Here is a 22,300-nt window from a genome sequence, read left to right as displayed (position 1 = left end):
TCTGTAAGAAGCATATCAAGGTTCTGGCGTGGCCTAGCCAGTCTCCAGACCTAAAACCAAAAGAGAATCTTTGGAGAGCGCTCAAACTCCGTGCTTCTCAGCAGGGCTACAGGAAATGGTTGACCTCTGTAATTGCAAACAAAGATTTATAAAAAAATATGGATTTTTTCTCTTAAAGGCACAGTATGTAAGTTTCACCACTAGAGGTCGCTTGTTCAAAACAGAGGTGTAGCTTGATGATGCTGTGAATGAGCGTGGAATCATGGGAGTTGTAGTCTTGACTCTTCACCTCCAAAGGCGATGGAAAGGAATCATGTTTGTTTTAAATCATACGTTAGTCCACTTATACAGTTCAATTGAAGTAGTGAATGAAAACAAGTGAATGAATTTGGACAGCCGCTGTGTGTACATCAGCTGTACAATTGTTATTGCGGTACAATGTGGGATAGAATGAGTGCACCCAAAAACGTCCACTGTGTTTTCAGACCCCACTACAAATGGCTGTCCACTCAGATAGTGCCCTATTTAAGGGTATAGGGGGTGATTTCAGATTCAGCCCTTGATTATTTAACCAATCCCAAGACAAATTAAAATGGCTTCACTCATTGGCTTATGTTGCTCAATACATTTTGTTAATTTTTCTGTGCCCGCTGTATGGGTCATAAGTTTTCAGAATGGACGGTTGGCAGGGTATATTTAGGTGTCTTGATTTATGTATTTTTGTGCACTTTTTCAGGAAGCAGAGAGCAGCCATCCAGAGGAGACCTCCCTAAACCTGCAGGCCTGAGGCGCCGTCAGCACAAGAGTGAAAAAGAGCTGCTGCAGCGCTATAGGGAGCACCGCCGGAGACACGCGTCCCGGAAACAGCACAGATAAAGAGAAAACACACACTTCAACTCTTACACAAACAGAGACACAGCTCAGCAATGGGTTCAAATTCATTCTACAATTCACTCTGGTGGTAAACACACAATCCAGATGACACTCCAGTCCATCTATTTCATGAATTTTGTAAATAAAAACAAATGAGGACTTTTTAAAAAAATGTATAGTCAATCTTAACTCTTTCCCCACCACTGAGCAAATTTTCCGGCAATCCATGTTTTTACAGTTATACAGTAGGGGCACTATTAAAGGGTTAGTTTACCAAAAAATTAAATTCATTTTATTAATGACTCACCCTAATGTCGTTCCACACCCGTAAGACCTCCCTTCATCTTCGGAACACAGTTTAAGATATTTTATATTTAGTCCAAGAGCGTATGCAAGTGTATGCACACTATACTGTCCATGCCCAGAAAGGGAATAAAGACATCATCAGAGCAGTCCATATGTGACATCAGTTAGTTAGTTAGAATCTCTTAATCGAAAATACATTTTGGTCCAAAAATAACAAAAACTACGACTTTATTCAGCATTTGTGTTCAGTCCTCTAAAAAAGATTCAAACGGTCATGAATCAGCGTATTGATTCATGATTTGGATCATGAGTCAAAATGCTGAAATCACGTGACATGGCGATCCGAATCATGAATCAATACGCTGATTCATAACCGTTTGAATCTTACTTTTTGGGTGAAAGTTTCTAACCCTTTAAGCATCTACACAAAAGAGTAAAGAAACTCCGGATCGAAACACAAGAAAAACAAGCAATAAAAGCATTGATTATGCATGTTGTTTTTGTTCCAAAATGTTCATGAAGCTAGAATAAAATGCTTTGTTTGTTTTGTTTAATAGCAGAGGTTATTTTCTTTCTTTTGATATATTGGATGTTCAGATATTCATACAATAAAATAATCTGGGGGCCATGAAAATTTTATGAAAATTATCAAAAATCCTTGCAGTGGCTGGCAACTTTTTAAAAGTGCAGTGTGCTATATTTATAAGGATCTATTGACAGAGATGCAATATAATATACATAACTATGTTTTCAGTTGTGTATAAAGACATTACATAATGAACCATTATGTTTTTATTCCCTTACAGTGATGTCGCCATTTTACGCCACCATGTTTCTACAGTAGCCCTAAAAGGACAAACTGCTCTACAGAGCGCTAGCTATTATCTGCTGTCTCACGACATCTTTGTCCTGTGTCGGCCAGCATAGCTTCTCCATGTGCTTCGAAAGGGAGGGGTGAGCGGTGGGCGTTTGCAATTCGCAACCTCGCCCGCTAGATGTTGCTAAAATCTACACTGCACTTTTAAAAAAGGCTGGTGGGGAAATAGTTAAGGATTGATTATTCAGCACTGAAGATCCTTTATAAACATGTTTTCTGTCTGAGATTTGGACTTGCTTGTGATCTGTCATATTGAAAAATCCTTGTATAACAGAAAGCCTCATGTTAGAGGATTGTTTTTGACCATATTTATTTTTTTAATCAGCTATAGTGATGCATTTGTCTGTTGAAAAGCTATTAAATTGTTTTCCAGAACTTTTGCTGACTCAAACAGGTTTTTTTATCGTTTTGGTTCCACCTACTTGAGAAAAAAAAATGCTGTTCTGTTTTCTGCCATTTGAAAGCAGGATGCCCTTTGCATGATTATGCATGGTTGTCAGTACAAACTTTTATTTGAATAAAAAGTGCATGTTTCAGCTAGCGTACAGTAACAAATCGGGGGGGAACACTGAACGGATATGTAATATATATTCACATCTTGGTTACCAGCATAAATGAACCAAGCTACAATGTACAAGATGTACCAAATGGCTGATTTAAGGTCTTGAATCGAAATGTTTCAATATAAAAATAGTGGTTCTCAAAGCTCTTCTGAACTCTTTTTGGTCTCTTCTCAAGCTTGTGAAACATTCATCGCACACTGTGCACCCCACTGGAAGAGTAATTTCAATCGTTTCCCTCCTTTCTCTTGCATTGAATAAATTTCAAATCTGTTGTTGTCCAGTGGCGTTATTTGGCAGGGAACAGAAAATATTGTCTTGGATCAGCTGCCTGCATGTACCAGTACCATCTCAGCCTGATTGCAGAGAAGCAGGGAGGAGTGGAGGGTGACGTATCCGAGGGGCGGAGCCTGCAGGTCATTGGACACACCCTCTTTCCCTCCCTGCCTGAAGCATTTGCCTTAGCAGTCCTTTGAGCTTTGGCTAAAAAGTCTATTTGCGCCTGCTCTTCACATCTAGGTTGTGGATTTTTTCTCCCATTCCTGCAGAGAGAGAGAATGACATCAACTCAGGCAATAGGCTAATACAGGAGCATATTGTAAAAACATTTATTAACACATCTATAAACATGCTACCGTTCAATAGTTTAGGGTCAGTAATATATTATAAAGAAATTAGGTTTTACTCAGCAACAAGGCATAAAATGGATCAAAATTGGCAGTAAAGGTGTTTTACATTGATAGAAAAGAATTCTAAAAAACTTTATATTCATCAAATTATCTTAAGCAGCTCAACCGTTTTCAACATTGATAATGATGTTTCCTTGAGCAGCAAATCTCTAGCAGTGATTTCTAAAAGATCATGTGACACTCAGGAAAACTCCGCAATTGCCATCACAGTATACATTACATTTTTAAATGTAAGTATTTTATAGTTAAAAATATTAGTTATCAGTTCTTTTTTGTACCAATATTTCCCAATATAACTGTTTTACTGTATTTGTGAGCAAATAAATGGAGTCTTTTTGGAGTCTAAAAGGTGCCCTAGAATGAAACTTTTTATTAACCTTGCCATAATGAAATAATAAGAGTTCAGTACATGGACATCACATACTGTGAGTCTCAAACAACATTGCCTCCTATTTCTTATGTAAATCTAGTAAATCAAAAACTCAACAGAAAAAAAAGTGCTTCTCAACATAAACCCAACCATGACGTAAGCGTTGGGGATCATTTATATGCACGCCCCCAACATTTGCATCTCCAAACAAGCCAAATCTACTGATGGTAAACAAGACACTGGAAGATGTCTCATGACACATGGTTGAGGTTTATTATAATCGGATACAACAACAAATCGTTCGTTTGTTCAGCCTGTTTCAAGCAAGCTTCACTCACCGTCTTAAACTGAAGAAAGGGGCAATTATATTCCTCCAAGCGGTAAAGCAGTAATTTATTCACTTATTGACTAGCTGTTTAAACAATTTCTGATGAAATTGAAAGTTTCTTAGAGAGACAGCATTGTCTAGATAACACAAGATGCTAGTACAGTAACAACAGGAAACTCCAAGTACCATACAAAACTAAATAGTGTGTCTGATGACAAAGGTTAATATTGTTTTGTATTACAAAATACAACCGTAGATACGTTGCTTACAGATCATTCACGCGATCCTTCTAGCAAACGTCACCTTTTCCACCATACAAGTTAAAATGATAGTCAATGGAGATTGATAAAATGCAGCTTACTTGTTTATTGGTGTTTTCAGATCGACATGTTTAGGTAAAACACTGGATATTATACAAGTTCTTTTCACAGAAGATCTCTGTTTGGGGGATTTAATTACTGAAATCTGGCAACCGCACGAATGCGAGCTCTTTCTCGTGCGTGGATGATCTGAAAACACCAATAAACAAGTAAGCTGCATTTTATCAATCTCCGTTTGAGATGTTCTGCTTAAAGTTTCATTGAGCCGGTCTGGGTTGTGTCAGGACGGTCAGGACTCACGAGCCGCTGCACTGAACTGCTGTGCTGTGAGCTGTTGAAATAAGCTAATAAGAGCAGAACTCTGCATTAATATTCATGACCCTTCCAAATAAGGCAAAAACAGAGCATTACATCCTAGGGACAATTTATAGGGTTGTAAATGGACCTGCAAACTCTGTATCTGGACAATTTTTGCCCTTAAATAAGCCACATACCCTCTATGTAGATATCAGAGAACAATTTAAGATATTGTTTCAAATCATTCTAGGGCACCTTTAATGAGCATAATAGATTTCTTTCAAAAATATTTTAAAATCTTAGCGACCCCAAACTTTTGAATGTTAGTATATATATACCATCCTTTACATGGTACTTCAATGATCTTACAAGAATGCAATGGAATTACCATGGTGTTACATGTCCAAAAAACATGGTAATTAGTAGTTTTCTGTTGTGTAAAGTTGCTTTGATCGAGAAATTCATGTATTTTTATAAATCATTAATGTAAGACTATCATAAAGTCATAAAAAAGCTAAGCTCTCTATTAGTACTATGGATGCTTAAGTGGACTCTGACCTTGGCCTTCTGCAGAACGTTTCCTTTGTTGGGTGCCATGATGGACAGGGGTCTGCTCTTCAGCGCTGTGGCAGAGTTCACAGGTGAATCTCCATTGTTGGTGGGTGTACATGGAGCAGGACTGGGGGCAGGTGCCATTTTGGGCTACAAGCAAAACAGTACAAGTCAGCTTGTGTAGTTCAAATATAGAGTTCAATAATACAAATAAAATAAAATAAAAACAGAAAAGAAAAGAAAAGAAAAGAAAATAACACAGTGGGATTGAAATCTTTCTGAATTGTACCACCTAGTGCGCTTATGTCTAGTTTTGCAATTCACTTGGTTTTAAAACTAAGACTTATTCATGTTTTTGAAAGAAGTCTCTTAAGCTCATCCCCAAATCTGCATTTATTGGATCAGAAATACACTAAAAAAAGTAATATTGTGAAATATAATTACAATTCAAAATAATGGTTTTCTACGTTAATATATTTTAAAATATAATTTACTCCTGTGTCGGTAAAGCTGATTTTTCAGTCACATGATCCTACAATTATTCGTATATGCTGATTTGGTGCTCAAGAAACATTTATTATTATTAGCAATGTTTAAGAAATATCTTTTTTTCAGGATTCTTTGCATTAAACATTAAAATTGTCTTTACTGTCACTTTTGATCAATGTAATGCATCCTTGCTGTATAAAAGTAAAACCTAGTATCCCAAACCTAGGAGTTAAAGTGGACCCTGAGCTTAAATTTGACAGTCAGATCAAAGCTGTTGTCAAATCAAGCCAACAGTTTGAAACTTTGTAACTACACGGCTGGATTATTGTAATTCAATATATGTGGGGGTTAGTGGGTCCTCCATCTCCAGATGGTACAAGATGCAGCAGCACGTCTTTTAACGGGCACACGTAAACATGAGCACATTTCCCCTATTTTAGCTTCTTTACATTGGTTGCCTATTCAATTTAGGATCCATTTTAAAATTCTGTTATTTGTTTTTAAATCACTAAATTGTCTTGCCCCGTCATTCCTCTCTGGGCTTCTGCACTCTTATAAACCGGTCCGCTCACTCGGATCAGATGATCAGCTGCTTCTGACTGTGCCTAAAACTAAGCGTAAGCTCAGAGGGGATCGTGCCTTTACTGTGTTCTGCCTCTAAACTATGGAAGGATCTGCATTTGCATGTTAAGCAGGCTCCTTCTCTGTCCGTTTTCAAAACCCGTCTTAAAACCTATCCTTTTTCTTTGGCTTTTGACACTTAGATGTCGACTTTATTTACTTTATTTATTTAATTTGTTACTTTGAATGCTTTTATTGTGTGGCTATTAATTGTATATATGTTTTTCTGTACAGCACGTTGGGCAACTGTGGTTGTTTGTAAAGTGCTTAACAAATAAAGCTGGTATGGGTATGGGTATGGTAAAAGTATAAATTTAAAACGTTTTTTTTTTTTTTTTACAAAGTGCATGAAAAGAGCCAGGCAAAAGCTGAATCATGCTGTCTTTATACTAACCGTTAAAGTTTCCAGTACACTGCTATCTACTGTGGTGCCCAGTGTAAAAGGTCCAGCTTCCACTTTTCTCAAACTCTCCTTCACCTCCATCAAGCTAAGCTCCACCTCCACCCGTCGACGCTCTGCCTCACGACACGTCTCCTCCATCTGCTTCAGACGAGCCTCCAGAGAGGCCTGCTGAGTGGGATCTATGTAAACCATATTCAAAAGCATTTATTAGCATTTTACCAGCACAATGACATTATGGTGTAATGGTATCTCAGTATTATATAACCGTATATAAAGTATTGTAGCTACAAATTATCCAAAGTTAGAACAACATAAGGATTAGTAAAAGAAGACTAAACTGTATGTCTTTTTAGTGAACTATTGCTTCAACATGAGTGTTTCCTAACATGACCGTTAGGTGGCACTGCAGTACCTCGGCAGGAGTTTAGCTCTTCTTTCACCTCTCGTCTGTCTTTCCTCAGTGTGGCCAGAGTGTTTTTGACCTCCGCCCTCTCTCGCTCCAGCCGGTCTCTATCGTCGGTGTAACGCCGCACGTCGGCCTCCGTCCTGTTCTTCCCTAATTTAACCTCAACCGACCCCGGGCCTGCTGAACAGGAGAGAATGTGTAGAAGTCATACGGCACACACAGCAGGATAACTAAATAAAAGATTTGTAGGTCTGCTTTACAGCAGAAGGCCCTCACCTGCAGGAGAGAACTTGAGCCTATCGAGAAGTCTATCCGCACTGGCGGCTCTTCGTCTGGAGGTGGGCGGACTCTGGGACGCCTGTGCAGAAGACGTCTGGGGTAGAGATTGTGTTTGGCCTGACAGAGAGGCCTTATTTTGGCTTTCCTGACTAAGGAAACTGATTTTTTGAGTCTGGACGAGCAGATTGGGGGCTGGAGAGGGATCTGTGTCCACTCTGGGGGCTACAGGATGAGGGTCCAGGTTCTCCTTGGTGCTCGGTAATGAGGTTTCATATTCAGGCTGTTTCAGAAGAGGCAAACATTGGCCTTTGTAACACATTGATCTCATTTATAAATCTTAAATTGTCTTGATAACACAAATTCTACTATAAATTTAAAACTAAAGTCACATTGAAACAGATCTTTTCTTCTATATTGTAACATACAACTGAGCAGCTTTTTGGGGAGTTACTTTGAAAAGTAATGCATTACAATATTGCGTTACTCCCTTAAAAAGAAACTTATTGTGGCACTTAGTTCTTTTTTTTTAGAAAGGTAATGCGATACATTACTTTTGCATTACTTTTTTCACCTGGGCTGGGCTTGCTTTTTTTTGAGCAAATGTAAAGACCTTTTTATACTAAAAGTAGATAGCCTCAGGTAGCACTTACTTCACCAAAAAAAAAAACTAAAAATCAAAAGTAATATTTGCATATGGTTTAACTGAATCATTAAAGGTCAACAGCAAGTACATTGGTCAATAAAGTGAGAATTAATGCATAAAAAGATTTGATTTATTTAACATATTTAATTATTGGAGGTCTGATTTTGCATTTTGCAGATTTTATTGAGGAATACTGAATCATTGTTTTATTTTGTTTGAATGAGATTAGTAAATGCATGGCCTAGAACTACAATAACCATCAGGTTTACACACAACGACTCCACTACGATTTATCTCAACATTGGGACAAGAGAGCCTCAGGAAGCACTTACTTAGAGTCAATAAATGAGAAAACAAAGTGACTTGCGTTACTTATTTGAAAAAGTAAATTCAGATATTTTGTTGTAAATTTTAAAAGTAATTATTTATTTTTCTAGTTACTTGAAAAAGTAATCTGATTACGTAACTCATGTTACTTGTAATGAGTTACTCAAGTGCAACTATGCATTGGCTGAGGAGGTCAAATAAAATTAAAAAAAGAAACATATGGATGATTTGCTTATAACTATATCTATATACATGCATGTAGAAAATAAATAGGGTGAATTTCCTTTGCATGCTGACTTTAAGATTTTCTAAACCTCTTGAGGCTGTAGCTGATCATCCTGTGGAGCAGCTGAGGGACTGAGCTCGGTCTGTGCGGTGTTGGACATCTGGGGCGACACTCTGCCCGGGCTCGTGTGCAGGAAGGAGCGAACCGGGATCAGATCCAAATACACTCTATCCTTCCCGTTCTTCTCGGCGCTTGCTGTTCCCTCCACGCTGCCATTCTGAACCTCTTGAACCTCCTACAGCCGGAGAAAGGAACAGTATCAGAGAAACATTATTGAATGTTGGATGGCCCGCAGGGTTACAAAAACAAAACACTGTCGCAGCAATGACTTCCTGTCACTCTTATTATTTCTGGCCGACTGCTAAGTGAATCTTCGACTGTCCTGAGTCTATGACTCAGAATAAACACAGCTGCAATAAAGTGGGAGCTGTAGGTTTATGACAAAAGCATTGCAAGGGTGTCTCACCCACCTCCTGTTCATTCTCTGTGGATGCCACATCATCGTATATATCATCACAGGTATGAGGGTCTGACGGAGGGCTGTCTGTGTATGTGTTGGGCTCCGAATACCTCCTCTGCATCAAACTGACAAACACACAAGTCAGACTCCAAAATCTCAAAAAAGCAAACAAATCTATCTTACGACTATGAATATATTTCACAAGTCACATTTTTATGGTACATTTATGGTGTTTTTTTTTTGTCATTTAGCCTCAGCCCATAGGATATAGTTAAAATGTTCTCCTTTGTGCACCGTGGAAGAAACCCAGGCAGGTTTACAATGGCATGAGGTTAACTGAAGACAATGTTCCTTTTTGTGTGAACTAATCCTTTAAAATTGTATGTTAAAGGGATAGTTCATCCAAAAATGAAAATTATCTCATCATTTACTCGCCCTCAAGTCATTCTAGGTGTATATGCATATTGAACTTACAAAGAAAGTGAAAGAAAATGAAAATGCTGTCATTAATTACGTACCCTAATGTCGTTCGACACCCATAAGACCTCCGTTCATCTTCAGAACACAAATGAAGATATTTTTTTTGAAATCCGCTGACTCAGAAAGGCCTTCATTGACACCAATGTCATTTCCTCTCTCAAGACCCATAAAAGGCACTAAAGACGTCGTTACAAAGCCCATCTCAAAATATTTTTTTTAAGTGACGAAAATAGATTTTGTGCGCAAAAAACCCCTAAATAACGACTTATTAGTGATGGGCCGATTTCAAAACAAAGCTTCGAACAGTTATGAATCAGCGTATTGATTCATGTTTCGGATTGCGTGTCAAACTGCCAAACTGCTGAAACCACGTGAGTTTGGCGATCCGAATCATGCATCGATACACTGATTCTTAACGGTTCGAAGCTTTGTTTTGAAATTGGCCCATCACTATATATGTTATTTATGTTTTATTGGCGCACAAAACATTTTCTTGTCGCTTTATTAAATTATTGTAGAGCCACTGTAGTGAGATGGACTTTGTAACGACGTCTTTAGTGCCTTTTATGGGTCTTGACAGACGAAATGACATTGGTGTCAATGAAAGCCTTTCTGAGCCATCGGATTTCAATGAAAATATCCTCATTTGTGTTCCGAAGATGAACGGAGGTCTTCCGGATGTCGAACGACATGAGGGTAAAGTTATTAATGACATAATTTTTATTTTTGGGTGAACTAACCCTTTAACCCCCCCCCCCCCCCCCCCCCCCCCCCCCCCACCAGAGCTGTGTGGATTACTTTTATAATGGATGGATCCGCTTCTTGGGCTTCAAATTTTAGGCTTCCATTTATTGCCATCATAATGGTTGGAAGAGCCAGGGCATTTTAAAAGAATGTCATATACACCTATGATTGCTTGAGGGTGAGTAAATCATGGGGTAATTTTTATTTTTGGGTGACCTATCCCTTTACATTTGAATAACTACTGATGTGCAGGAAGATACTTACTACATAGATGTCTTGGCAGCGTTGACAATGCTGGATATTCTCTCTGAGTTCACATAGTCGTAGGAAAGATCTTCTGGGTCTGTTTTGGTGCCGGTTTGAGACAGAATGAGCCCGAGCCAGTGGCCCATATCAGCGGAGGATTTAGCCTGGAAGGAAAAAGGAGGATATTTAATTATCAAAACCCTGCATCGATACTGAGCCTGTTGAAACGATCCGCAATTAAGAATTCAGTTTGCTATTGACTTCATTCCGGCCTGAAGATGGCAGTCACGTTGAAGTTTATATTGAATCCTCACTTTCCCATGCAGTCATTTTGCCCCCTCTATCTTTGTTTACTGAGATGTGTCTTACTGAAAACTGATGATAAACTCAAGATAACTCAAGAGTGAAGGCAGGAAAAGTTTATCAGCAGTGACCTAAAAAAAGGTAGACAAAGTAGTACAAATACAATACCATTTAAAGTTACTTTATATTTGTTTTTAAAGAAATTAATATTTGTAATCATCAAGGATGCATTAAAGTGAAAGTGACAAAAACAAAATTAGAAATTATTCCAATTTTGATCCATTTCCACACAAATATTAAGCAAAACTTGTTTAAACATTGGCAATAGGTGTTACTAAGTGTAATATAGGTGTAATATAATATACAATAGGTGTAATAAGTGTTACTTATATGCAGCAAATCAGCTTATTAATTTCAATTTCTGAAGAATCAGGTGACTCTGAAGACTGGAGTAATGGCTGCTAAAAATTATTGTTTTATAATTATTGTTAAATTATTATTTTTTATTATTTAAATTATTTTTAAATAATAAATGTATTATTCAAATAGAAAATGATTGTCTCAGATTGTAATATTTTAACATATTACTGTTTTAAGTATATTTTATCAAATAAATGCAGCTTATAACATTTAAGCATACATTAAATACTAGCTGTGAATCTTGCAAAGCTGTGAACACCAGAACTAAATGAACAGAGGGAACTTCCACATAGAAATCTCATTCTGACTGATGGACTGATGCCAAGATACAAGAGGGCATCAGACAGTGAGACTGGGAAAAACAGTGGCTCATCATGAGAGTGTAAAGAATTACTAATCCGTGACCTTGGTACTTCCGGTTTTGTCCAGCTCTAACCAGAACAAATATTTGTTCTGTACAGATCTGTTATACACCACATATTACCAACAGTTCATTTGATAATGGGTAATAAAAGCACTTGTGTGAAAGAAGCAATCATAGAATTTGCCAAAGTTCACTACTTTGAAAGATATTCTGTTTTGTTTGAGATACTTAGTAGCAAGTAAGCTAGGTAATCTTTTGCAGGATCTGTTTAATGTCTTTGAAATAATCTGTGTTTATTATTGTTAAATGGACAGAAAGTCACTAAATATAACTATATACGGTCTCAGTGTCTATGTATGATTAGCCATACTGTGCTATTATAGACTTTATTATTTTCCACAGTCTATTATTGTGATATCATCTCTTTCAGATCTCTAAACTGCACAGAAACAAATATGATCTCTTCGTGGGCGAAATAATCCGCACAGTCAAAAGTCTAGATATGGAGGGCCTTTTAGTAATGAACTTCATTGCTCTCTACTCACTTCTAGGATTGCGAGCTCCTCTCCGTCCATTTGGATGCGGAATGAGTACAGGTGCTCAGGGCTGGGGTCTGGCAGTACCATGCACCCCTCGAGAGACAGTGGCTGCTGGGCCACTTTGCTCTTGCTTTTGTCATTGTAGATCCAAAGCTGATGGTCCTTCACTGAGCACCACCGGCTTCTCCAGTGGGTGTTCACCAGGACATTAAGGTAGCCTAGAAACAAAGAGAAGTTAATGAAAATAGTAGTATGTCAGGGAGTTTAAAAGCTGGTCAACTAAATATTGTGATGCTTACCTGACGTATCCACAGTCTTCTCTGGACTTTCCAAAGAGGAAATCTTCTTTTTACCAATGTTCATAAGGTTACTAAACTTGCCGTATTTCTTCTTAACTACAGTTTAAATGACAGTTAAAAGGTATATGTTATATATATATATATATATATATATATATATATATATATATATATATATATATATATATATATATAGATTATAGATTATAGATTATAATTTATTATATTTAAATAATATTAAAAAGTTTGGGGTTGTAAAATGTTTAAAATAAATATCCTGCATTTATCTGAATCCAGTAAAAGATTTTATTAGAAATTTTTTAAAAGAAAAATACTGTGAAATATTATTACACTTTAAAATAACTATTTTCTATTTTTAAATTATTTTAAATGTTATTTATTCTTGTGATGGCAAAGCTGAAATTTCAGTCTTCAGTGTCACATGATCCTTAAGAAATCATTTTATAATATGCTGATTTGGCACTCAAATAACATTTCTTATTATTATCCGTGTTGAAAACACTTGTGTTGCCTCATATTTTGGAAACTGTGATGCATTATATTATAATGCTATATATTATATTATGTGATATAGCATAATGATGTCTTTACTGTCACTTTTGATCAATTGTATGCATCGTTGCTGATTAAAAGTATAAATTACTTTTTTTTTTTTTTTTTTATCGTATCGACCCCAAACTTTTGAATGTAGTGTATACTATTATCAATAGTATATACTCTACTCTGGAAGTACATATTGACATGTCACAACTTCAAATTAGGAATGCCCTATTTCTATTTTTGATGCTGCATTTTTTTCAGCAACAATTTCGAGATGATTTTCATCTTCAACACCACCAGTTTAGACACCATCAATTCACTTCCAGAGTACACCTAAAATAGGCAGCGACGTCTAAAAGAAGGGCTCAAAAAGTCCGCTCTCACCATCTTTATTTTCAAGGTTCTCTGCATGACTGTCTGTGCTGCTGCCACTCTCAGATACCACTGAGTATCTCTCGCTCTGCTCACCCTGCCGGAAAATGGAGAACTTATAGCTTAACCTGACACAGAGACTACTTTTATGAAAAATCCTCCCAAAATTGGAGTGTTTAATACATAAATCATTCAGGGAATAGACGCCAAACTGTCATACCTTAGTACAGATGAGTGTTGGAGAGTCGGTTACATCAGATCCTGCAGTATTTTTTGGACTAATTTCCTGAATAACCTGAAGAAAACAGAACTAAGCTGTAAAAAACACTGATTTAATTATCCATCCATATTTGGTCCAGACTTTATTGCCCCTCACCTTCAGCCATTGTTCGGCCTGTTCTTTGCTCTGCAGTCCCAGGACAATGGCCTCTCCACCTAGTGGGGTTATTTTCAGCTTGTGTTCTTTCCTTTTCGTTTGCTTCTCTTTGTAGACAACACTGCAGCCCAGCAGACTGATATCCAGCAGCGGAGTCTGATCCTTTGAGCTTTTGTAGCACTGAATACAATAGCATACAACATTTTTTTGGTGATTTATACTGTCTATTCTAAGAATGATATATCGTTCGTAATAGAGATTTCTTAAAATTATGGATATTCCACTACACAGTATTTTTTTTTTGGTTTAACTAAAGTAAGTAAGTAACCTGGTTGCCTTAAAATTTTGAGTTGATTGAAATAAAAAATTTGAGTTGATACAATGAAGGAAATTGGTTTATTAAATAGAAACTCAAAATATTATTGTACCTGAACCACACAAACCAGTTCATAAATCATGAAAACAGCACAATTTTACGTTTCACTGCGCCATCACAAATAAAACACACAATTACCCAATATGTTTACAAAATCTTTTAATAATATTTGAATAAAGGTTGTCAATTCTCAAACATGTTCATTCTAATAACTAAAAAAAAATATTTTAATAAACTCCAAATTTTAAGGCAAAATAATATTTTATAGTGTAGTGGTAAATGTAAGCAAACATAAAACAGTATTTTAGCACAAATAGTAGAGCATGGCACTAGCAAAGCTGTGGTCATTGGTTCCAATCCCAAGAAATGGAGTCATTTAAACTGCAGTCACTTTGGCTGTCTGCAAGATGCATAAATGTAAAATGTTCACAACTCATTTTTCATTTTTGATGTGGGGCGGAACTTGTTTTTTATTCAATGGAAATCGATTGAATCATGAGCAATCTCATGACTGTTTGATGAAAAAAAATACAAATGTCATTTCAAGGGTGGTGCAAGTTGTTACATCTTGATTGAGGATTAGAAAAAGATTTAAAAAAATTTCTTCGGAATAATGCACAACAATAAATCATGGCCAGGTAGACCAGCAATGTTCATTAAGAAAATAAATATGGTATATTTTTTACTTCAGGTTAACTTCAAATGGTCTGTTTGGAGGACATTTAAGAAAGTTAAAAGCATACGTTTAAGTAAATTACTACTAGTATTAGTAACAGATGTAAACACTTGATTTCAAACACTGGGATTTGTGCACACATTCCTAACATAGATCAGCAATGGGCGGGAAATTAGTGTCACTGACATAAGCAATGATGTCACCTACCAGGAGACGATGTTCGCGGATGACACACAGCTGTTTAGCCCACTGGCCGAGCCACTTCTTCCTCCAGAGGAAGGCACAGATCCGCGCATCCTTCATTAGCTCGATGGATGCCTCAGGAGACGGCCACTGGTGCTGCGCTGTGGACTTCGTGTGACCCTTCGTCACTTCTTCCTCATCATAGGACTCGTATGAACTGCTCAATTGCTCCGTATCTTCTGTAAATGCGAAACATGAGAAAAATGTCAGCCAATAAGGAAAAGGGGGAGGCTAGGGATGATCTAATTGTTCATTCTCATTACCAATGCACTGGGACAAAACTCACTGCAAATTCTCCCTGCAAAATCATGAATTATAAAGAAATAGTTCACTCAGAAAAGGAACGTTCTGTTGCTACAGTCCAGTATGATTTTCCTCAGTGGAAAATAAAAGGAACAACAAGAGGGTTAGTGAACGATGAGTTTTATAACTGGATTGTATGTGAGCCATTAAAACAAAGTTAGTCTAGATAAGGTATTTTTGAGATTCTTTATTCATACATGAGTAGGAGTAACATATATACATGCAAAGTCAAGCTTGGACACATTAAACAATAAAGTTTTCCTAGTGCTGTGCGCTACACCGTAGCCATTTACTGTATGTTAGAGCTGTTTCTTTGTTTTTCTCTCCTGACGCACAATGAGAAAAACAGAGATAGATACCCCGAGTGATCACAGCATAGACCACACTGTTTGAAGCTTCTACGAGTTTCCTGACCCCTGTGATGATGGCAAAGCAACCAAAATCTACAGAAACAAAGGGAGGACAATAAAAAGGGAAATGCAATAAGGGAGGAAGAGAAAAAAAATCAGGTGAGAAGCTGCAAACCAGTGAAACCTTATGTGGCATACGTGTCACATGAAAGAAACGGGAAGAGTAATATGTTTTAAGTGCATTTGCTGCATGATAAATGTTTGTTAGAATTGCATAAACTCAATATCGATATCTTGGGCTGCACTAAATATTTGTGTCTATTGGTTTTAATGCTTGCATTACTTTAGGGCTTCATCACTGTCAAAACGTATCCAAGTGAAAATTCGCTTTACTCATCCTAAACCATGAGGTTTGGCTTGATATCAGCTGCCGAAACAAGTGCCGAAACATCTCAGCTTTTGGCCCTGCACATCCCTTGTGTGTTGATATTACAGAGCACAGCTGCATGCTAATGCCTCTGTATCCTTTGACCAAAAAGAGACGTCATTCGCCGAAGAATATTGTAAATGATTGTCCCCTCGCTGGGCTGAACTCTGCAACCCCAGCCAAATGCCCCATCACTGTTGGCCCCATTTCCTGGGCTCACGGTCAATCTTCCGTCACTGTGTGTCCAGAGCCAGAGGACTGGTAACTGCTGAACAAAGACCATCACTGTTTTCTGTGTTCCCTGCCTTTAGGCTTCTCTGTATCACAGAAAAGCTGTAGACTACAGTGGGACGGAGCTAACACAGAGTACTCAATGGCCACAGGTTCACTCTCATAGGAAAAGAGCAACCAGAACAAAGATGAGAAGTCACAAATCAGCAACCCAGTGTTTGGAAAAATGAATTTTCAAACCAGGTTAAATAGTGGTTTGAAATGAACATCAAAGAAAACAATAGAAGATCATTTTTATGTAGGGCACCTTTGGGCCCAATTAGAGACGTACCATTGATGCTTATAGGGTCATAGGGTTGTGGATCTTCATAGTAACTTTCAGGCAGTATAGATGCTGGAGCAGGAGCTGGTGGAAGAGGAAAGGGCTCCCTCCCTATGTTGCACTGAGAAAATTAGGACAAAAGAGAATGACGTTATTATTATGTCAACATTCTCATTATTTCATCAAATCATGTAATTTTTATGTATTCCCTATTAAAAATGCTGTTATAAGTTGGATGCTGGTCTCATGAACATGAGTTTACAATACATTTGAATAAATAAATATTAATCATTGCACTTAATTAAAATAGTATAAAATATAACCCCCCCTCCCCCCCACACACAAAATTACACACACACACACACATACACGCACGCACGCACACTTTCTCAAAAAAACGTACCCTGTATGATTTATAAGCCTTTTGAAAAGAGGGGACCCCACAATATAGGTGATCTCAGGTTTTACTATCCTTATGGGGACATTTGGCCCCCACAATGTAATATAAACAAGGGCACACACACACACACACACGCACACAAACATACGCGCATATATTTTATACTATTTTAATGAAGTGCATATGCAAGCAATAAGCCGTGACTTATTCAAGATAGTCTCCAAATAACTTTTGTTGCTGGTTCTTTTTGTTGTTCTCTGATTTTACTTTGATCATGAAAGTTGCATTGATATATATTTTTATGTTTGTATTGTGTGCTATCTGTTTTATAAAACCGATAAGGTACTTATTATAAAAAATGCTATATCTAAAAGCAGGTAATACACTCTCTCTCTCTCTCTCTCTCTCTCTCTCTCTCTCTCTCTCTCTCTCTCTCTCTCTCAATACTCTACTCTACATAATACAGTAAGCTTCAATGAACAGTATCAATAAGAACAAACATTTGTTTACGTTGCTAAGAGTGGTTGCTAAGGGTGTTGTGTAGTGGTAGGCTACAAGTTGGGTGAAGCGGTCATGGCCGTGTTTTATCGTGAATAAAACACAGCTATTGACCAATAAGATTCAAGTACTGGAACTAACCCTTTTATAAACGTATATAATATCACTGATTTACCTGATTTGGACGTTAAGTTTGGGCTTTTAGGGAGGAACAAAAACACATCGCTATGAAGGAAAGAAATGCACTAAAATTGCACATCCCTAGTTTCTTGCTGGCATTGCTGTAGGGTTGCTGTTATTGCAATGTCTCCGCAATGACATCGCAAATTTATTGTCCTTTTCAGAAACATGGTAGAACAGCCAGACCACTGAATGTCTAAAAATTTTAGCTTTGTTTGAACAGCCTTTATAGAGACCACCCATCAAACTATAAAAAAACAATTATTGGCTGATAACAAACGGCGCCTGGTCGATCAGAGCACCCTTAAAAATTACATACAGTATGATTTCTTTGCAAATAAGCAGGAATAAAATGTGTGTTAAGAGTCAATTTCAGAAATGATCCTTGGTCAGCCAGCTCCACCATGACATGCTGGTCAAATAGCTTCCCTAGGTTTTGCTGATTTGTTGCATGTATGCTACTCTAGTAGCTAGACTACCAAAAACCATCATAAACCAGCTTGTTCCAGCATGAAAATCTATTATTTCAGCAGAGTTAATTAACACATGATGTGCAAAGCACACAAATTCACATGCTGCATCTGAGCTAAACATCTCTAATACACTCCCATGTAATGACTCAGAACTCCCCAGAGATGAGCCTGCCTGGCCGTTTCTGCACCTGTCTTTCATGTGGGCTTTTCTTTCTGACCGAAGGGGGATTCTTCCTCGAAACTGATCTTTCCTGACCTCAGCCCTGCTCAGCTAGAAAAGGAATTCCACACGTGTTTGCCTGCAGGAGTAATGGGTTTAAAAGGGTGTGGAGCTAGCTATGAGGTTTCCCAAATCAGCCGGTTCATAACATTTCTAAATTCCCCTACAGATACCCACAATGCAATGACAGCCCCTGGGCAAACAGAGCACTGATCCTCTCCATCGCACAAAACAACAGACTAATAGACACACAGGGCTGATGAGGGTTAGCGGTAGCTTGTGAACCATAAAGTTGAATGATGAAGAGAGGTTACAGACAAGCGGCTGGGAAAATCTCCTCTCGCTTGCATTTTACTTGTACTAAGTGGTTTGATTGAAACCTCCTGCTTGACTTGATGTGCTTGTCCTTCTCAAAAGCAAAAGTGAGGCAAACAGGCAGGCTGAGTTATAACAAGGCATTTAAATACATACATACATATATATATATATATATATATATATATATATATATATATATATATATATATATATATATAAACAACTGGATGTCACACAGGAAGTTGAATGCAAAAGCTTGCGAGAGGTTCTTCTGCGATATATGAGGCAGAACAAGAGTAAAAGACACATGCAAGAGGGACTAATGAAACATATGAGGGGTTTGGTGGGAAAATAACAACAGCCCCACACAGAAGGAAGCTATTGCTTGAACTGTATTAGAAAGTATTGTTTTTCTCACATCGACCCCAACTCATAAGCTCCATATTTCTCACTCTGTCCCACCCTCAGACAGTGTTTAAAAAGAAAATGAAGGCATTCCAGGGTTTCGCTCTGGCCACTGGTGAGAATCAAGACCATGTCCACGTCCCAGAATAACCATGACAACAGTGAGATCTGTTTATATGCTGCAAAGTGGTTGTAAAAAGCACTGTGAGCAAAAGAAAAATCCTAAAATCTCAGTACTGTATGTTGAGACTGAACTCCACCCTAGGCTTGTTTTCACATTCTAATCCACAAATCACACCATCTCCTTAAAAAGAAAAAAAAGAAAAGAAAAGAAATGTAGTCTATATAGTATAGTCTAAGGTATAAATAATGATAAAGCACTAGTCTTTGGGACAAAAAGTGAAAAAAATGCAAGTGGGCAAAAGACCAAAAGAACACCCAGAACATGGAAAATCCCTCATTCCCATGCCAAAAATTCAGTGAAGAAATTTTTTTTACTCACAAGGGCCAAAACACTTCTGAGGTAGAGAGGGGTACTGAAGAAAAATAATCTTTTTAGTTTTATTTAAAAAAAAAAAAAAGGAGTGGCTTTCTGAACTGTCTGTCTGTACTGTCATCACTTCATTTATGGGTTTCTGTATTTGAAGAGAATGACAGAAATGACAGAATAATTATTTAATTCAATTGTTTAATCAAATCAACTTAATTTAAATAGCAATAATCCAGTATTATATTGGAACGTAATTGTTTTCAGTACTGAGTCTGATGATTTTCCACTACTATTTTGAAGTGCGTAGCCTCTTTGCTATTTTAGTGTTGCTATTTTTAGTGTGGCAAGTAGCTGTGAGACTGCAGTATGTGCACACTTGTGTTTACAGGTCAAACCTAAACAGAAAAACTAACTAACTTGAATGTAGTCTAACTTTATGGTTAGTGTACAGAGTAATCTGGACTGTCTACGGACAGGCAGGACAGAAGTGTTATGGGGCCTCCTTGCAAATTGGATCAGAGCAGGGACGGAAATGAGGACGAACAAGGAGAAGAGTTCACCGGAGTTCTGAGAGTGCGGGTGGAAGAGAGCATTTTCACTATAGACAGGGCTGTCCTGGGGCAAAACTGTGAGTATTTCCGTGCTCTCTTCCGCTCTGGGATGAAGGACAGCCAGCTGAACGAGTTCCACCTGCAGGGAGGCCTGAAAGCGAGGGGCTTCCTCATAGCCATGGCTGTTTCCAGGGGTGAGCGTCCTGCTATACAAGACCCAGATGAGATTGTGGAGGCCGCAGAGTGTGCAGCTTTCCTTCAAGTAGACCTTCTAGTCCAGCACTTGATAGACCTTCTTGATACAGACAACTGCATTCTTTTGTACCACACAGCAGCTGTGTATGGCTTGTGGAGGTTGTTTCAGAGTGCTGCGGTGTTCATCCGCGATGCTTACACTGATCTTCAAGACGTGGTCAAGGCACTCCCAGAGGAGCTGATCTGCTACGTGGAGTCGCTTTCAGCAACATCATTTGTCGCTCTAGGGACTCATTCCCCATCCATGAAGATGCTGCAGGACTGCTACAGGACAGTGTATTACCTCGATGAGGAACTAGGTACTTGGAAATACCTGATTGATCTGCCAACAGATGCCAGCACCTCCATGGCCGGTGTGGCAGTCGTGGGGAACCGGTTGTATATTGTTGGAGGAGTACGGGGAGTCAGCAAGGAAACTGTGGACTTAAGCTTCTGTTATGACACAGAAACCAACACTTGGAGTGTGTTTGATGGTCCTCAGCAGTCCAGGTATAACTTTACCCTGGTGGGTCATGACGGACACTTGTATGCCATCGGAGGGGAATTCGACAAAAAGATTATGTCCTCTGTAGAAGCATGTGATGTTTCCACAGGCGCCTGGACATTTTGTAAGAACGCGCCTTGCTCTGTGGCAGCGCCGGCTAGCGCTGTTGCCAGGCGTAGGATTTTTGTGTGTTTCTGGAAGCCTCCAGATACAACAGACGTTTATGAATACACACCTAAAAATGATGAATGGACGTTGGTCACCACTATGGTCAAGCCTCAGAGTTACGGACACTGCATGGTGGCTCATGGCGACAACCTGTATGTCATGAGGAACGGCCCATGTGATGACTTTCTGCGCTGCCTCATGGACTGTTACAACATCAATACGGGTCAATGGACGGCCATGCCAGGACACTATGTCAATAGCAGGGGTGCCCTTTTCACAGCTATGGTGAGGGGGAACTCTGCGTTCACCGTCAACCGCAGTTTGACCCTGGAATATGTAATTTGTGGTGACAAGTGGAAGCCTCGCAGACAGATGACGGGTTTTCCAAAAAGCGGCTCTCTTTGGACCTGCTTACTCAGACTGCCCAAGAACACAGATGCACAGCAGGAACGGGATGCTGAGGAAGCATTGGAGATGAATGTCAAAGTGGAATGTGTGGAAGATTCTGTAGAGGCTAATCATCCACCTTAGGGATTGCGTATCAATCTGTTATTTCATTTGCAATTGTAATTAAATGAATAGTACATCTAAAAGTGATAATAATGTCATTATTTACTCACCCATGTGCCGTTTTAAAGAGTTAGTTCACCCAAAAAGGAAAATTCTGTCGTTAATTACTCACCCTCATGTCGTCACAAACCTGTAAGACCTTCGTTCATATTCGGAACACAAATTAAGATATTTCTGATGAAATCTGAGAGGTAGGAAACATTGTTAAAATTACCGTTGTTGTTACCGCCAGTCTGGGACTGACATCTGCGACTGACCTAGAACTAGGAAGCGATGCACTTGTGGTAACAACGAGAAGACCAGAAGAAATTGTTCCAAAAAAGGCGTTATTTTTGTTTGTTTGTTTTAACAATGTCTTCCCTACCCTTCTTGGCCTTGAAAGTGTTAATTACATTGCTGTCTGTAGGGGTCAGAGAGCTCATGGATTTCATCAAAAATATCTTAATTAGTGTTCAGAAGATGAACGAAGGTCTTACGGCTTTGGAACAACATGAAGGTGAGTAATTAATGATAAATGAATTGGGGGGGGGGGCACACTCAATCAAAGTTTCTCAAACTCAAAGTTTCAGT

The 22,300-nt window shown here is 38.3% G+C and overlaps 3 protein-coding genes across 5 annotated transcripts in view; 2 read left to right on the top strand and 1 right to left on the bottom strand.

The window, feature by feature from the left end:
* The window catches only part of vwa2 (von Willebrand factor A domain containing 2), a 28,300-nt gene extending 27,057 nt beyond the window's left edge, over nucleotides 1-1,243 (top strand). Inside the window, exon 14 of the mRNA XM_067429443.1 lies at nucleotides 737-1,243. Coding sequence (XP_067285544.1) covers nucleotides 737-876 — 140 coding nt within the window. The 3' untranslated portion in view covers nucleotides 877-1,243. The remainder of the gene's footprint in view (nucleotides 1-736) is intronic.
* A 328-nt stretch (nucleotides 1,244-1,571) lies between these two features.
* Nucleotides 1,572-22,300, bottom strand: part of afap1l2 (actin filament associated protein 1-like 2) — a 55,044-nt gene continuing 34,315 nt past the window's right edge. The window contains exons 5-20 of one of the 3 annotated variants that reach the window (XR_010900057.1): nucleotides 16,728-16,839; nucleotides 15,050-15,264; nucleotides 13,791-13,970; nucleotides 13,635-13,709; nucleotides 13,427-13,511; nucleotides 12,482-12,577; nucleotides 12,189-12,400; nucleotides 10,575-10,720; nucleotides 9,097-9,211; nucleotides 8,655-8,861; nucleotides 7,368-7,650; nucleotides 7,098-7,271; nucleotides 6,677-6,864; nucleotides 5,179-5,322; nucleotides 3,072-3,158; nucleotides 1,572-2,989 (exon numbers count right to left, since the gene is read on the bottom strand). Coding sequence is in view for 2 of the 3 variants with exons in the window: in XM_067429632.1 (XP_067285733.1) it covers nucleotides 3,132-3,158; nucleotides 5,179-5,322; nucleotides 6,677-6,864; nucleotides 7,098-7,271; nucleotides 7,368-7,650; nucleotides 8,655-8,861; nucleotides 9,097-9,211; nucleotides 10,575-10,720; nucleotides 12,189-12,400; nucleotides 12,482-12,577; nucleotides 13,427-13,511; nucleotides 13,635-13,709; nucleotides 13,791-13,970; nucleotides 15,050-15,264; nucleotides 16,728-16,839 (2,259 nt within the window). In the remaining variant the exon portion in view is untranslated. Of the gene's footprint in view, nucleotides 3,159-5,178; nucleotides 5,323-6,676; nucleotides 6,865-7,097; nucleotides 7,272-7,367; nucleotides 7,651-8,654; nucleotides 8,862-9,096; nucleotides 9,212-10,574; nucleotides 10,721-12,188; nucleotides 12,401-12,481; nucleotides 12,578-13,426; nucleotides 13,512-13,634; nucleotides 13,710-13,790; nucleotides 13,971-15,049; nucleotides 15,265-16,727; nucleotides 16,840-22,300 lie in introns of all 3 variants that reach the window. The other 2 variants (XM_067429632.1, XM_067429633.1) reach the window with 2 other exon arrangements.
* Nucleotides 20,060-21,825, top strand: LOC137055741 (kelch repeat and BTB domain-containing protein 13). The gene has a single exon (XM_067429634.1). It carries the CDS (start codon nucleotides 20,195-20,197, stop codon nucleotides 21,689-21,691), a length of 1,497 nt encoding a protein of 498 aa, XP_067285735.1. The 5' UTR covers nucleotides 20,060-20,194; the 3' UTR covers nucleotides 21,692-21,825.

Source organism: Pseudorasbora parva, chromosome 21, assembly GCF_024679245.1.
Source record: "Pseudorasbora parva isolate DD20220531a chromosome 21, ASM2467924v1, whole genome shotgun sequence".
NCBI lineage: Eukaryota > Metazoa > Chordata > Actinopteri > Cypriniformes > Gobionidae > Pseudorasbora > Pseudorasbora parva.
This window is presented reverse-complemented; position numbering and strand designations above follow the sequence as displayed.

What these genes read in the sequence shown, in the direction of transcription:
- LOC137055741 (XM_067429634.1), top strand. Translation starts at nt 20,195, where the DNA reads ATGGGGCCTCCTTGCAAATTGGATCAGAGCAGGGACGGAAATGAGGAC.